The sequence below is a fragment of the Arvicola amphibius genome, unplaced genomic scaffold (assembly GCF_903992535.2).
Source record: "Arvicola amphibius unplaced genomic scaffold, mArvAmp1.2, whole genome shotgun sequence".
Lineage (NCBI taxonomy): Eukaryota > Metazoa > Chordata > Mammalia > Rodentia > Cricetidae > Arvicola > Arvicola amphibius.
In genome coordinates, this window is record NW_024582315.1 from 1,786 (window position 1) to 17,755 (window position 15,970).

A 15,970-nucleotide genomic window follows, 5' to 3' on the forward strand; every position below is an offset into this window, starting at 1 on the left:
TCAAATTCCTGCTTGGATTGGTTTCTGTTTTTTAAATTTCAGAAGGATAATTGTTTGAAGATAGGTGACTTGCATCACATATTCCTTACTTGCATAGATCAGTTTAATTTATGTTTGTTCAAAGCGGGTCTAGATTCTAGTAGTCTGGGTGTATTATAGAAATTGATATGATCATCCCACATTGTCCATGCAACTCTGCCTCCACTCGTGGCCCATTACCACCGTGTGAGCCATAGAGTGAGTTTTAGATTGGATTACCACACCATTTTCACCCTTGGAATTTCATTGCTTTCACTGTGTAGTTAAACGTGTCCTTCCTCGGGTCCTCTCCACTTTCAGTGACGATGTTGTTTGCAAACTCCTATTTTCATATTTCCTCCTTATGATCACAGAGGTCTGTATTGGACTTAAGACTCTCCAGGTTCACTACTCTCCAACTTAGCTACCTGTGCTGAATAAACTTTTAAAATTGGTTAAAATTCCCCATGTTTGGTTTCTTTTTTCCTGTCATCTATCTGATGGGTCTAACTTTTGCTGCGGACTGTTCAATCAATTTTGGCTTATGTTTTTACTATTTTACATGTGTTTCCTGCCACTTACCTTTTAGGATATTTAGGATATTCTGTTCACTTCATTATTCTTATATTTATTCTTTCTTTTCTATGGACACAGCTATCTGCCTCTTCAGTACCTCACCGTTATTGTTTGCATCATCTGATCTCATAAATTTGTATCTGTTCTTTGAATCTTGTACTCATTCCTGACTTGAACTTATACTTTTTTAATATTCTATTTTCTTTAGTAGGAGATAGATTATTCTGTATTTTAAAAATATATACATTGACCATTGGGAAACAATGGGGGGAAAACTCTACAGACAAAAATGTCACATTCATAATAGCTTCATCTTGAGGGATCGTAGGCCCCAGGGGCTGATAAACAAATACAATGGGAGAGAGGACTGAGTTATGATAATATAAATGCATGAAGCAAGTGCTTCTGAGATTCCTGTACAGATTAGCTGCAAATACTGATTTCTTGTAATATTATTCTTGTAAAGAGGCGAAAAGAGCCAAAAGCCTTCCAGAAGATTGGATCAAAAACATCATGAGTGAAGCTGAACGTGATTACCTCCTGAGGAGTCTGGAGAAGAATATGGAGATTCCGCAGGACTGCACATATGCTGATCAGAAAGCAATAGATGATGAGGTCAGCACCCAGAAGAGACCAGTGCTCTCAGAGTGTAGGCTTCTACCGTGTAGGCAGTGTTGGCCATACTGCAGGCAATGCTAGCTACCATAAGGGAGGTCTCTATGAGCTAGAGATGTAGCAGACAGGAACTTTTGCTGCATACAACATTCAAGGGCCTTCCAATCTACCCTTAGGATAGGATTAGAATTTGTAGACTAATTTTGTCTCATCAAATCACCTAAGTGTCCTGTTTTTGCATGGTGTCTTCTATAAAATCTGTATAAAGTCAGAATTTTAACCTATACAGACTAATATATTCAAATTTTTATCATTTCTTAAAATTAGGGCCCATCTATATTCCAGCTAAAAAAATTTACCAAAGTCATTGGGATATCTATAATTGGTTTAGCCCATTATCGTTAAACTATTACTATTTATAGACAACATATTAACAATGCAAACCAGTTTCAATACAAGCAATAACATCACAACACACCACCCACACACATTCACATATCCATTTGCATATTTTCATTGTGTCATGAATCTTATTTTGCCAGCTTCATAAACTGTCTAGTATGTACATCATTATTTTAACTGATCCTTGATATTCCTTTTTATAGATAACTGTACAATCAAAATTGCTAGGAAATATCCTTTTATGTTTCGAGACTTAAACTTGTCTCTTCTCTCCAAATGTTGATATTTTTATATATTATAACACTGGGCACAACTGGATTTCCTCCTTGCTACTTAGAGACCCTTAGGTAATCACTCTGTATTCTCCAGGACCCTTGAATGCACCCGTCTTTGCAATCAATCGCTTGTCATGTACACTGACTTTACATTCATATCTTAACTACACAAATAAGATATTTCTGAACATAGGAAGACAAGGGCACTTGCATTCTATCATGTAGTGGTATGTATTACACATCCAACCAGACACAATGGTGGATAAAGGCATTACTTTACCCTAGAGTATAAAAGTTTTGCTCTACTTTCTGGGAAGAACTTTAGAAAAGTTTTCACCGTCACTTGATCTTGTTCCAGTGGGACTGGGCCACAGTCTTGTATTTCCCTTGGGGTTATCTACTACACTGGTAGAGTATTCTATTCCAGAGCTGAAGTGAAAATGCCAAGAATTGAGAAAAAATTTTCTTGTAGTGACTGTTGTTGCCATAAAACGTGCTTTTGGTTGTTGTTATTGCTAATGATGATGGTTGATGATGTGTGGATGTAGAGCAAAAGGCCAAACAGTGATATCATTTGGCCAAATTATTATGTAATACATATATTATTTTCATTGAACACATTTGAATGAACATTAGATAAGTAATACTTTAAATCTCTTGTTTTGCAGTCATTGCAGATGGTGTTTAGTCGGGTGAAAAACCAAAGAAAAGGTGACACACTGAAGCAATTGGCAAGAAGGGGCATTGGCTTTCATCACAGCTCTATGAGCGCCAAAGAAAAGCAGTTAGTGGAAATCCTTTTTAGGAAAGGATTCATTAGGGTGGGTCAATTTTTCTTTGTAAAATTTGAAAATGTAAATAGATGAAGCAGAATGTTCATGAAATGAAGAAATATAGCCACCCTTTACTCCCTTCCCTCATATACCTATGTTATTTGGGCTGTAGACTTTATTTACTGACTGTGGTACCTTTGTATATGCTCTATGTCATTTAACTTGGGAAGGAGGTTTGACTGGTGCCACTCACTGCATATATTTGCCCACAAAAACAAAGCATCTCTATGTTGACCTCGGTGCATAACTTACTCTTATGTTTTTATATGTAGGGTTTGTTGATGTGGTTTTGCTACAAACATTCTCTACATGAATTTAAAGAGTATTTATATTTTAGTTTGGTGAAGATATTTTTTTAATGTGGCAGTTGAAATCATAGCACAGATATCTGCTTCCACAGGGCTTCAAATTATCTCAACAGAGCTTATAAATATGTTGTACTGAAGGTCATTTCTACTGTTACTGATGGGAGACAAGAGGACGATTGTCATAAATGACTTTTGGGGCACATTCTTACTGTGTTTTCTTTAGTACAATCCTGGTTAGGCTCATTGCAATAATTCAGGCAAGTATACAGAGGACCCTTAGATTGCTGCCAAGTAAATATGAATCTTGAGCAATATTTAAAAACTGACTCTGACTACTAAAAGTTATCAACCTTACATTTTGTAAGGCATAGGCAAAAAGAAAGAGTAGACAGAATGAAGAGAAAGAAAAAAGGGAAAGAGATATGGTTAAAATAGTATCTGACAGCAATGTCTTATTCACTAATAAAGTGAGAATAACTCAACTGATATAGAATAGCTACTGTAATGGCTTCATCAGAGAAGACATTTTAGGAAGGTATTTGTTCTTTTTGTTTTCTAAATGTAAAGCTCCTACACTCTCAATGCTTGTGCTTGTGAAAAAGATTTGAATAAAAATAATTTAATATAATTTAGTAAGTATCATTTTTCATTTTGACAGAGGCATAAGCCTCAGTTACAAAACAATTAGAAAACATAACTTCACTACCCTCAAACCATCTTCACAAATCAGAAGCACAAGCAGCATTGATCTAAAGAGTCAGTGAAGAAGGGATTTTCTTAAGGCTGCCACATGAAAAAAATAATACAGAGACATATTCGTAATTATGAAAGCTAAGCCTACAGATTAGGGTTATACCAAGTAGCTCTGATAACAAATCAACCCATTTATATTAATCTATGTTCTGTTGCATGATGCTGTTACCTTGCTTCCATCTTGCACCTCCCATTTTCTCTTCTTATCTGGCTGGCAACTTCTCCTTTCTTTTTCCCAACATCTTCTCTGTCCCTAGAAGTCCTGTCTAATTAGTTATTGGCCATTTAGCTCTTTATTAAACCAATCTGAAGGTGCCTTGGCAAAGACACATCTTCTGAGAGTACAAAAAGACAATTCCACAACAAGATAGGACAAGTCAAGACATACTAGCTACAACAGGAAAAAAAATGAACTAGAAGTTAGATTATGAAAATAAACTTTACATTCTGTTTATGATTAGTGATCATGCAAATTCATGACAGAAAGATAAAATGTATTTTGTTCTTATGCCATTTCTCAATGAACTTTAGTAAATCAAATAGTTACCAGGAAGTAGGCTTGTAAAAATTTTACTGCCTTCTCACATAGAAATTCCTATCCTAATATTTTATTTATGATGTTTAATGTAATACTTATTCCATGTCAGATGTGTTACTTGGTTCTTGAGATACAACAGTGAATGATTCTTAGACTTTAGTATTTTAATAGTATACAAAATAACAGTGATATTGTGGGACATTAAAGGAATAACACAAAGAACAGAGAGATTGATGGTGATGAGAGAATATAATTATTTTAGATACGACCTCTAAGTTCCTCTGTGACATTTGTACTATACAATTAAGATTAAAGTATATATTTCTTGTAAAGAAACAGGTATAACAGATTCCATTAGAGAATGTGCTGTCTATGTTTGCAAAGTAAGAAGAAACATTATGTGTCTCGTTCCCTTAGTTTGTCCACTGCAGTTTTATTGGGATTTAAATACAGTTCTTAGCAATTTCATGGAAATACTTGTATTCAACCAAAATGCCAGTGTGTGAAATCACTGTTTTATTCCATTTTAGGTGGTGACAGCTACAGGAACACTCGCTTTAGGAGTCAACATGCCTTGTAAATCTGTGGTTTTTGCTCAAACTCAGTCTATCTGGATGCTTTAAATTTCAGACAGGTAAATAAATATACATTAACTTAATATAATATATTCATACTATGTAGCCATGAAATAGTAAAAAAAAATTACGTTAACTACTAAATTACTAATAAATTCTCCAGTTCATGGCAGAAGACTGTAGGCGCCTGTCTGGTATTGAGTAAGCATGGGACTATGAGATTATTTTGACCACTGCTAATCATGTGTATGGTCTTTGATAAGGCATTCAAACTCCTCTCTTGTCTGCAGAATCTGGGTGATTATTACTTCATTTTATGCACACAAGCTAAATAAAGCAATTTACAGGAAAGGATCCATATCACAGATTACTGGGAAACATTTACGTTCTAATTTACTGAGCAACTGAGCATGGGTTTCTATTCTGGAGCCATTTTTAATACTTTTCTTGACTCTAGACACACAGTCTGTTTCCAGACCAATGTCTGTACTCTCCTGTGGTATTATTTGGTTGTTTCCCTACAATCTGTGAATGAAGTATTTCCATGTTCTGCCCAGCTCCAGAGACTGACCTAACTGACCTAACCAGCTAATGAGAAAAGCACAGATGCACAGACACACAGAAAAGCTGGGAGCATGTGGCTTTGACTCCCAACGGAGAAACTATATCACTAGGAAGCTCAGTGTGTTTCTTATATAAAGTTGAACATAAAAGTGGGGTTATTGAATTTCTTTCTCATGTTCTCTCTCCTTCTGCTCCTCATCAGGACCTTGGGAGCTCAGTCCGGTGCTGCAATGTGGGGCTCTGTCATTTTCTTCATCTACCGCCAGGTGGAGGTTCTATGGTGATATGCAAGAAATTCATCAGTATGGCTATAGGAACTGGCCTTTTCAGGCTCCCTCTCCTCAGCTGCCAACATGAGAAAGAAATTCAGGACTGTGAGGGAACCTCCACCTGGCGATAGATGAAGAAAATGACTGAGCCCCGCATTGGAGCACTGGACTGAGCTCCCAAGGTCCTGATGAGGAGCAGAAGGAGAGAGAACATGAGAAAGAAAGTCAGGAACGTGAGGGGTGCGTTCACTCATGGAGACAGTGGGACAGAACTAATGGGAGATCACCAACTCCAGTTGGAATGGGACTGATGGATCATGCGACCAAACCCGTCTCTCTGAATGTGGCCAACAGTGGGGGCTGACTGAGAAGCAAAGGACAATGGCTCTGGGCTCTGATTGTTCTTCATGGACGGGCTCTGTGGGAGCCTTCTCAGCTTGGTCGATCACCTTCCTGGACCTGGGGGGAGTTGGGAGGACCTTGGTCTTAACATAGAGTAGGGAACCCTGATGGCTCCTTGGCCTGGAGAGGGAGGGAGGGGAGGTATGAGTGGAGGGGAGGGGAGGGAAGGGGGAGGAGGAGGGGAGGATATGGAAATTTTTAAATATAAAAAAAAAAAACATGAAAAAAAAGTTCAAAGAAAACCAAAAAAAAAAGTTTTCCCCCTCAAATAAATAACCTTTTTTATTATCCTTAAAAAAAAGTGGGGTTATTTCATACAGTTGAACAAGGAGACAGGTTGGCTAATTTTAGGGGCAGACCCTGAGGGGAGAAGTCTTTAGGCAAAAATATGTGGGAGGAGAAAGCTGCAATGGACAGTTTCTGCATACACTATATTACCATCGAAATGTGGATAAGAAGAATGATTTTTAATCCCTGTGGGGAAAGAAAGGAGATTTTGACATTCCCATGGGTCTGAGGCACTAGGTCCTTGACAAACCCATTCCTATGTCAATGATGTATGTCAGTGATATACATTCATATAGAACTTCATTCATTTCACCCAGGGTTTCCTCAGTTCCCCAAACAGTTGCCTTTCACCACAAAGTCTTGACCTTGTATATTAAAGCATTTTCCTTGCTTTTGATTCTCTTTGTTCCATTATGTTCTGCAGACAGCAGAGTTTGTCTTTATAGAGTTACCTTCTCAGAAATGTTTGGTCAATATTTCTGCTGGCAGCATCAAATGTAGCTATATACAGTAAAATTCCAATCATAGTGAACATGTATAATTAATATTAATAATACATTATCATATAGTGTCATTATATATGTTATATCATATGCTATGTAATGTTATATACATAATATATATAATCATAGAATATTTAATCTCATAAATTATTGTCAGGAAGTGGTAATTATATATTATAAAACACATTGTATATTTATAGCATTAGATATATAATTTTATAGATAGATTAATTTCTGTACAACATTATACAAATACTTAGTATGATTAATGATACATGGGAATGACAGATACATTATTTAAAATAGCTCTACTTTAGATATGATGAACTTTTTAGATTTGAAATTGAAGGCTATTCATTTTAGTTAACTACTAGGCATAGTATACGTGCCCCAAAACAATATAAAAGGAATAGTTCTTTACATTCTTTTAGGAAAAACACTCAGATGGTTCTCACAGCATGATTCTGCTCTGTTTCCAGATGTCTGGTCGGGCTGGAAGACGAGGGCAAGACCTGTTGGGTGATGTCTACTTCTTTGATATTCCACTGCCCAAGACAGAAAAACTCATAAAATCCAAAGTGCCTGAGCTGAGAGGCCAGTTTCCTCTCAGTATCTCACTCATTCTGAGACTCATGCTGCTGGCCTCCAAGGCAGATGACCCAGAGGATGGCAAGGCAAAGGTGCTGTGTCCCCCAGCCTGGGCCTCTACCAATGGTCTGGCTGGCCTGTGCTCTACTGTGCTGTTATCAGGCTTAGCATGCTTCTCCATGTTCTCTAGAGAGCGGTGGAGAACTCTAGGGAAAACGCTAAGGAGAACAATGATGAGCTGTGCTTGTTTTCATTGTCAGACAGAATTGGTGACTGGGTGGGCACTAAGGTGTTCCCATGGTCACTGTCTTCTAGCATAATAGACAGTATTGTCTTGTACCGAGAGTGCCAGCTATTATCTGTTTATACCATTCAGAAACAAAAAGAATTTATTTTTATAAATGTAAAGTAACAGTTTACTTTTTATAAGACAAAGTGTAAGTTAATTATAAATGTTTAGAAAATGTAGAAAGTTGGAAAACAAGCACACCTAAACCAAAAAAAAAGTTCTCATGCCTAGTTCTACCAAAATGATCACATTATTATTAATATTTCTTTTGAACTTTCAAGACAGGGTTTCTCTGTGGTTTTCACTGTAGTTTCTGGTGCCTGTCCTGGAATTAGCTCTTGTAGACCAGGCTGGCCTCGAACTCACAGAGAGTCACCTGCCCCTGCCTCCTGAGTGCTGGGATTAAAGGTGTGTGCCACCACCGCCCGGCCACATTATTATTTTGTTTTTGTTTTTCAGACATTTTTTTCAAGGTATGATTGCACACTTTATAAGGTTGTAAGCAAGTGGACATCAAAACACACCCATTACATTGTCTTGATGTTTTAGGGTCTGATAAAAGGTGTATGAGACCGTGAATTTGAAACTCACAATTAAATGATTTAATTTCTATTTTTGTGACAACACACTGTTAGACGAACTTGTGTTCATTTTCTGTTGGCCATAACAGAATGCCACAGGTGGGGTGAATTATCAAGAAGAGAGGTTTGTTTTGGCTCATGATGACAGAGGTTCAATGCTGCAGGGTGACATTTAGTGAAAGACTTTCTTAAAGTGTCCCAATGACAGGACATCGTTTGGTAAACAGGAAATGTCCCGGCCTATCTGACGTTTCCTTTTCCTTCCTCGTGTATAATCACAGAGGATTCTACTCTTAAGACTTACTCTGCTTCTAATCACTTCCCTAAGTCCCAGCCCTCAATAAGATCACCAGCATGGAGATTAGATTTCAGCATGTTCTTGGGACCACATTCGGACTACAGCAGGACCTATTCTACTATGTGCAATATTCTACTAATATATATTTTATTTCTGGAAGTATCTGTGGAGGCTTCCCTAGAGAATAATTAGCCTGCAGGACAGCAATGTACTCAAATGAAGGTGGCCTTGTTCATGCTGGGGTCCTTGATAGAAGGAGAGTGGAAGTCTATTTGTGCAGACTTTCTGTGAGGTGAGCCGCTTCAGTACAATGGAGCCAGGCAAGTTATGGATTGGAAACTACTTTTAAAATTATGTGTCCCAAATAAATTGCTCCTCATTTAAGTTGCTCTTCTCAGGTCATAGCAGTGAAAATACTAATATATCATGCTAGTATGCCTTTAGTTATAAGCTCTGTACCTCCAGCACAGAGTGAACCACTATTAGTTCCTTTCCCCCCACATCCCCTCACCACTTTGCTGTTTTCCAAATGCTGCCTCCTCTGATTCCTATATGCAAGGAAAAGGGGTGTCAGTAAAGGATCCTTTTGGTTTCCTTCATAACCCACTGTAAAGGAGATGGGGAGTTCACCCCTTTTATTTTCCCCCCTGTCCTACCATTAAGCATATAGGACTTAAATGCAGTAGCAGCTAGAAATATGGCTCTGATGTTAAGAACACGTAAGGTTGTTGCAGAGGACCCGAGTTCAGTTCCCAGTGCTCATACTGGGTGTTTCACACCACCCTGTAACTCCAAGAGGTCTGATGGCCTCTTCTGAATTCCATGAGTACTTGCATATACTGCCCCCATGTATACACATAATAAAAAACAAAATAATTCTTTCTTTTTTGTTGTTATTTTTTAAAGGACATCAGATATTTTTCTTGCATTCTGTATTCTCTTCAACCTAAGTGTAGACAGGTTGTCATTTGAGTGGTGCTAAGAAAGTTTGCTTTTATTGTGAGTTCATAGATATTTTAGACAAAAGTTGAATACTGCACATCACATAAAAGAGTGTTGTTTGGCACTGGAGATGAAGGAACAATTTCACCCCTTTGGCTTCAGCCAAATTCCTTCTAATAATTTTGCAGTAATGCCATAAATACTGAATAGTATATCTAAACCCCTTCTCATGCAACTCATATGTTGCATGCTCTGAAACTTACAATATGTTTTCTGCTCAGACTGTTTGGAGACATTTATTTTTTTGGTTTGGTTTTCTGTGCTTATCTTATTCACTTTTATGCTAATGTGATAAGACCATGACCAAGAGAACTTGGTCATGGCAGGAGCAGGGCAGCTGGAAGGGAGGCAGGGCACTGGAGTAGTGGGTGAGGCTTCCCAGCTTGAGACAGTACCACAATGTAGGGACAGAGAGCTAACAGGGAATGGCATTGGTTTTTGAAGCCCCAAAGCCTACACTTGATAATCCGTCCCTAACAGTTTCATAAACCAGTTAGCAAGAATCCAAACACATGAACCTATAAGGCCATGTCATTCAAACTTCCACAGTGCTCTTTAGTGTGCTAAAGGACATACATGCTCTGTTAGGTGATGTGCTATATGATGAAGGAAAATGTGTTGTATTAAATCTAATTGAAGTTTGTGTATTGTTGCTGTGTTCTGTAATACTTTTTGTATCCTATACAGTGGGTGATCAAGAGCACCAAAAAGAACATTTTTAAGCATACCCCTTTTTCCTTGTGTGCTGTAGTAGAGACAGCCTTTGGAAAAGAATAAAGTAGTAAAGGAGGGAACCCACAGTGACACACTTTGCTTTAGGGGTATAGATCTTGTAATCCACATTATATATGCATAGGATATGTGACATATATATGTATGCGTGTGCTATATTAATTTATCTGGTGTTGTCTCTTGCAAAGACATTTCACTTAATGTAACTAAATCAAAATGCTTTTCTTTGCAGGCGCTGTCAGTGCTGAGGCACTCATTGTTATCCTTCAAACGTCCCCGAGTCACAGACATGTTAAAGCTTTACTTCTTATATTCTTTGCAGTTCCTGGTGAAAGAGGTAGGAATCAACTTCTCTCTCTCTCTCTCTCTCTCTCTCTCTCTCTCTCTCTCTCTCTCTCTCTCTCTCTCTCTCTCTCTCTCTCTCTCTTTTTCCTCTGCCTATATGTAATAAATTTCCTACTATATAGATAGAATTTTTAAGTAGAAGACTTGATTTTTTTAACATTTAAAAAATATTTATTTTTATTTTTTAAGAAAGAAAATAAACTATCTTTTTCCATTTTACATACTAGTCCCAGGTCCCACTCCTTCCCCTCCTCCCATTCCCTCCACCTCCCATTCCACTCCAGCCCCCATCCACTCCTCAGAGAGTGTAAGGCACATTGCTTGAGAAAGGTCCAAGGCCCTCCCTATTATATCTAGGCTGAACAAGGTATCCATCCAAAGAGAATGGGTTTCTAAAAATCCAGTACAAGCAGGAGGTAAAATTTTTAAGTCTTCTACTTAAAATTCTATCTATATAGTAGGAAATTTATTACATATAGGCAGAGGAAAAAGAGAGAGAGAGAGAGAGAGAGAGAGAGAGAGAGATAGAGAGAGAGAGAGAGGGAGGGAGGGAGGGAGGAGTGAGGAGGGAGGGAGGGAGGGAGAGAGAGAGAGAGAGAGAGAGAGAGAGAGAGAGAGAGAGAGAGAGAGAGAGAGAGAGAGAGAGAGAAAGTTGATTCCTACCTCTTTCACCAGGAACTGCAGTGGCCCTGCAGTCTTCCCCAGTCATACAATTGTTACCCATATTCAGTGGTTCAGTGGGACTAGTTTGGTCCTATGCAGGTTCCTTCCCTGTCCACCTGGAGTTGATGGTCTTGACCCCTTTGTTCGTATTCTCACTCCTCCCACTTTTCAACTGGACTTTGGGAGCTTAGCCCAGTGCTCTGCTGCAGGTCTCTGCTTCTGTTTCCACCAGTTGCTGGATGGAGGCTCAATGATGACATTTAAGATAGTCATCAATCTGACTACAGGGCAAGTTCAGTTCGGGCACCCTCTCCTCTATTGCTTAGGGTCTTATCTGGGGTCATTCTTGTAGATTCCCAGGAATTTCTCTAGTGCCAGTTTTTTTTTTTTTTTTTGCCTCATAATGACTCCCTCAATCAAAATATCTCTTTCCTTGCTCTCATGTCTGTCCTGCCTCCATCTCTAATATCCTGTTCCCCCAAGATTTCCTCTCCTCATCTTCCCCTTCTGCTCTCCCTTCTCCCCCAACTCATGCTCCCAACTTTGTCAGGAGATCTTGTCTATTGCTCCTTTCCAGGTGGATTTATATATGTTTTCCTTAGGGTTCACCTGGTTATTTAGTTTCTCTGTGGTCATGGACCACAGGTTTTTTATGCTTTACTTTACAGCTAGTATACACTTATGAGTGAGTACATAGCATGTTCATCTTTCTGGGCTTGGATTACCTCACTCAGGTTGGTTTTATCTAGTTCCATCTATTTGCATGCAAATTTCAAAATGACATATTTTTTTACCACTGAGTAGTACTCCATTGTATAAATGTACAATATTTTCTTTATCCATTCTTCAGTTGAGAGCCATCTAGGTTGTTTCCAATTTTGGCTAATACAAATAATGCTGTGATGAAAATAGCTGAACAAATGTCCTCGTAGTATGATTGAGCATCCTTTGGGTATATGACCAAGAGTGGTATTGCTAAGTCCTATTGGTAGGTTGATTCCCAATTTTCTAAGAAACTGGCATACTTATGTCCAGAATGGTTGTACAAGTTTGTAAAACATTTTATTTACATACATGTATGTGTGAATAGATGTAATATATGTGTAGGTGCCCGTAGAGACAAGAAGATGGCATGAGGGTGCATGAAACTGGAGTTGTAGCTGACTGTGAGGCACTCACTCAGTGTGGATTCTGGAAAACTGAGCTCAGGTTGTCTGGACGAGCAGCAAGTGTTGCTGACTGCTGAGCCATCTCTCCAGCCCTAGATTTTTGTTTAATCATATTGCATTATTGTATACCTTAGAGGACAATACCCAATAAGTACTGCTACTTGTAATTCATGTAATTATTAAAGTTGGGCTAGTTAGTAGTTATAGTCCTATTGGCATGTAGTATTTTAAACTGATAATTGATAATCCACTTGTTACTAATTCTGTGAGTTGAGTCAAACTAACAAATTATTTCTGTTCTCTAGGGTTATATAGATCAAGAAGGTAACCCTACAGGGTTTGCTGGCCTTGTGTCACATTTACATTACCATGAACCGTCTAATCTTGTTTTTGTCAGTTTTCTTGTAAGAGGTCTTTTCCATAATCTTTGTCAGCCAACTCATGAAGGTAAGTTTGAGGGTTATGTTGTCTGTGTGTGTGTATGTGTGTTTGTCATCAACATTATATCAAATCATACAGTATACAAATAATATATAAGTATATGGTTATATATCAAATAATATTTGATATATGTTATATATGTATAAAACTATATATGTGTGTGTATAAATTCTTCCCATGGTGGGAAAAACCTGATAGATTTATAGAAAACTAGAATTTCAGGAATATATTTATTTACTTATCACTTGAGAGAGCATCAGTTAAGCATAAAAACATATATATATATATATGTATAATCTTATTATTTTTATTTTAAGTAAAAAGGAGAATGATAATTATATAGGTAAATTATAGGTTTTCAATTAAGATAAAGTGAAATCAGTTGTAATAGATGTCCTATTCTGTGACAATGATTTTAAACTATTCACTACTGCAAGTTGTGACTTGAAAACTGTGTTTCCTCCAGGATTCTCAGCATACTGCATAATATACAATATTTATAAACCCTTTCCTTATAATTAACTATATGACCAACTTTGAAGAACAACACAGGAAGATGTTAAAGTATGAAACTCAAAATTCCACCCTCAGATAATAACTAGTATTATCTGTGAATATTGTCTGTAATACTATTTTCTTTGAATATAATTGTACATTGTACATCAACAACTGATATTTCATGGATTATGTGTCTGAGGTCAATTATACATATAAAATTTGCTGATATTAGGGAAAATTGTATTAAAAAGTCCCATACAGCTTTTATGGAAAAACTTTGAGTTCAACATTTCAAAATAAATTCTTCCCACAATATCTCTGATGTAAATATTGCCTTCTCATAATATTTGTGATTAATGTTGTGATATTTTCCGGTGCATGGTGGCTTCAATGCCTCCTGCTTTTTTTTCTGTCACTAGCTGATGGAAATACCAGAGACCTCTCTGTCCCCAGAAATCTCACATCCTGCCTAGCTAATTGCTGTTCAGCTTTTTATTACACCAATTATAGCAAATATATCTTTAAACAATGTACAAATATCTCACAACAGAAATGTGTCATTTGGGGTGAGTTTTGAGGTTTCAGAAGCATATCAAGTACAGAGTCTCCCCCCCTTCGCTGCCTGTGGATTCAGATGTAGAACTCTCAGCTACTTCTCCAGTATCATGTCTCTTTGTGTGCCTTTCAAAATGATAATGTGCTAAACCTCTGAAACTGTAATCAAGTGCCAACTAAATGCTTTTTAAAATAAAAGTTATCATGATCATAATGTCTTGTCACAGCAATAGAACACTAACCAAGACAGAATTTGGTACCAGAAGCTCGGTATTGCTGTGACAGGCTTGCTACACTGCTTGTGGACAGAAGGTGGACTTTGGATTAGGAAAGCAGTTAAAGATTTTAAGTGAGGCTTGGTGGGTCATACTAGTAGGAGCACAGAAGACAGTAGCACTGAGAGTGATAGAGATTATAATGGTTCAGCTTAAGAGATTTCAGAAGAGAAAAATATTAGTACGTGGCCTAGAGACTCTTGTGATGTTTTGGTGAATTTTCTACTCTTATCCAAAGATATGCCAGATGCTAAATTGAAGAGTTCTGGATTAATGACCCTGGCAGAGATTTCTAGGCAGCCTAGTACTGACTGTGTCCTGTGATTGTTAGTAATCATTCTTATTCAGATCACTGACAAAAAGGAGCAAGCGGGACAAAGAGAAGTTCAAAATGTACACAGTTTCAGGAGAAAAGGAACATGAGGAAGACTAATGGAGCTAATCCTGCACTCAAGGAGATTAAAAGTTTAAATAAAAGTCTGACATTAAATGGGATAAAGGGAGTGGTGACCTTAGAACAAGACTCCACCCGTCTAAGCTCCCAACTTGTAAAAAGGAGTAAAGAAAACCTTAAGCAGTGAAAGAAATCATGAACAGCAGAAAGCTGATGCAGATGTAATTAAAAGACAGGACCAAGTTCTAGCTCCAGCAAGCAGTAGAACTTGGCAAATTTAGCCACATAGTTCTAGAACTTTAGAGACAGAACTGTGAAAGTGAAGCCTGGATTGTGTTACAGACTTCAATATATGGGGATGCCAGAACAGTGGGATACCTGTCAAGGAGAGCTGCAGACCAGGTGTGGAAATAGAGCAAGAGAGAGAAGTGTGTTACAGTAGCAAAAACTAAAAGGAGTTGGAGATCTGAAGAGTATCTTGACATCAGACATAGAGATGCAAAATGTGGAGTTTTCCCAACTGGTTTTCAGTCTTGTTTTGATCCAACAGTCTCTCAATAAGTTCACATTCCTCCCTCCTGGGATTATAGTGTTTATCCTGTGCCTTTGTATTGTAATTTAAAGCATGTAACAAAAAGGAGCAAGCCATTGGAAACATATGACCTGCCTTTATAGTTTGAATTTATAGGGAGTTATAGTAAAGAGATTGCCCTAGTTTCATAAAGGACATTGAACTTTGGAAATTTAGTGTTGAGACTGTGATCAAGTATGGGGAGTTTTGAACTTAGACAAAATGCATTTTACATTATAATATGACTACAGACCTGGGGGGGGGCAAGAAGTGGTCTGTGATGGTTTGAGTGGACATAGACTGCATAGACTCTTAGATTTGCATACTTGATCAGCAGGAAGTGGCACTGTCTGAAAGCATAGGAAATGTGGTCATTTACAGGAACTGAGTCACTATGGAGTGGGCATTGAGGTTTCAAAAACCCCTGCAAAGTCCAGAAAATCACTAATAAATTGAATCATAAGAAATATATTGGCACAGGGAATAAGAAAAAAGAAAGGAGAATGTTCCAAATAGAGGTGAGAGGAATTATGGTTCTTCATTTTCCATTTCCATATTACCTACTCAGGTTCTCCTGATTATCAAGGAAGGACTTTTAAATTACAAGAAATTATTGAACACATGATAGGGATACTATCATTTTGATCTAT

At 37.7% G+C, this 15,970-nt stretch overlaps 2 protein-coding genes across 2 annotated transcripts in view; both read left to right on the forward strand.

Annotated features, from left to right (window-relative positions):
- Positions 1 to 1,105: 1,105 nt before the first annotated feature.
- On the forward strand, positions 1,106 to 4,941 carry LOC119805808 (probable ATP-dependent RNA helicase DDX60). The gene is made up of 3 exons (XM_038317611.2): positions 1,106 to 1,209; positions 2,555 to 2,707; positions 4,849 to 4,941. Exons 1-3 carry the CDS (start codon positions 1,108 to 1,110, stop codon positions 4,939 to 4,941), a joined length of 348 nt encoding a protein of 115 aa, XP_038173539.2. The 5' UTR covers positions 1,106 to 1,107.
- Positions 4,942 to 7,398: 2,457 nt separating this feature from the next.
- Positions 7,399 to 15,970, forward strand: part of LOC119805809 (probable ATP-dependent RNA helicase DDX60) — a 31,158-nt gene continuing 22,586 nt past the window's right edge. Inside the window, exons 1-3 of the mRNA XM_038317612.1 lie at positions 7,399 to 7,599; positions 10,642 to 10,746; positions 12,892 to 13,033. Of these exons, the coding sequence (XP_038173540.1) occupies positions 7,399 to 7,599; positions 10,642 to 10,746; positions 12,892 to 13,033 (448 nt within the window). The remainder of the gene's footprint in view (positions 7,600 to 10,641; positions 10,747 to 12,891; positions 13,034 to 15,970) is intronic.

What these genes read in the sequence shown, in the direction of transcription:
- LOC119805808 (XM_038317611.2), top strand. Translation starts at nt 1,108, where the DNA reads ATGAGTGAAGCTGAACGTGATTACCTCCTGAGGAGTCTGGAGAAGAAT. An exon ending in AGAAAGCAATAGATGATGAG is followed by an intron (nt 1,210 to 2,554) that starts GTCAGCACCCAG and finishes CTTGTTTTGCAG; the next exon opens with TCATTGCAGATGGTGTTTAG. An exon ending in TTAGGAAAGGATTCATTAGG is followed by an intron (nt 2,708 to 4,848) that starts GTGGGTCAATTT and finishes ATTCCATTTTAG; the next exon opens with GTGGTGACAGCTACAGGAAC.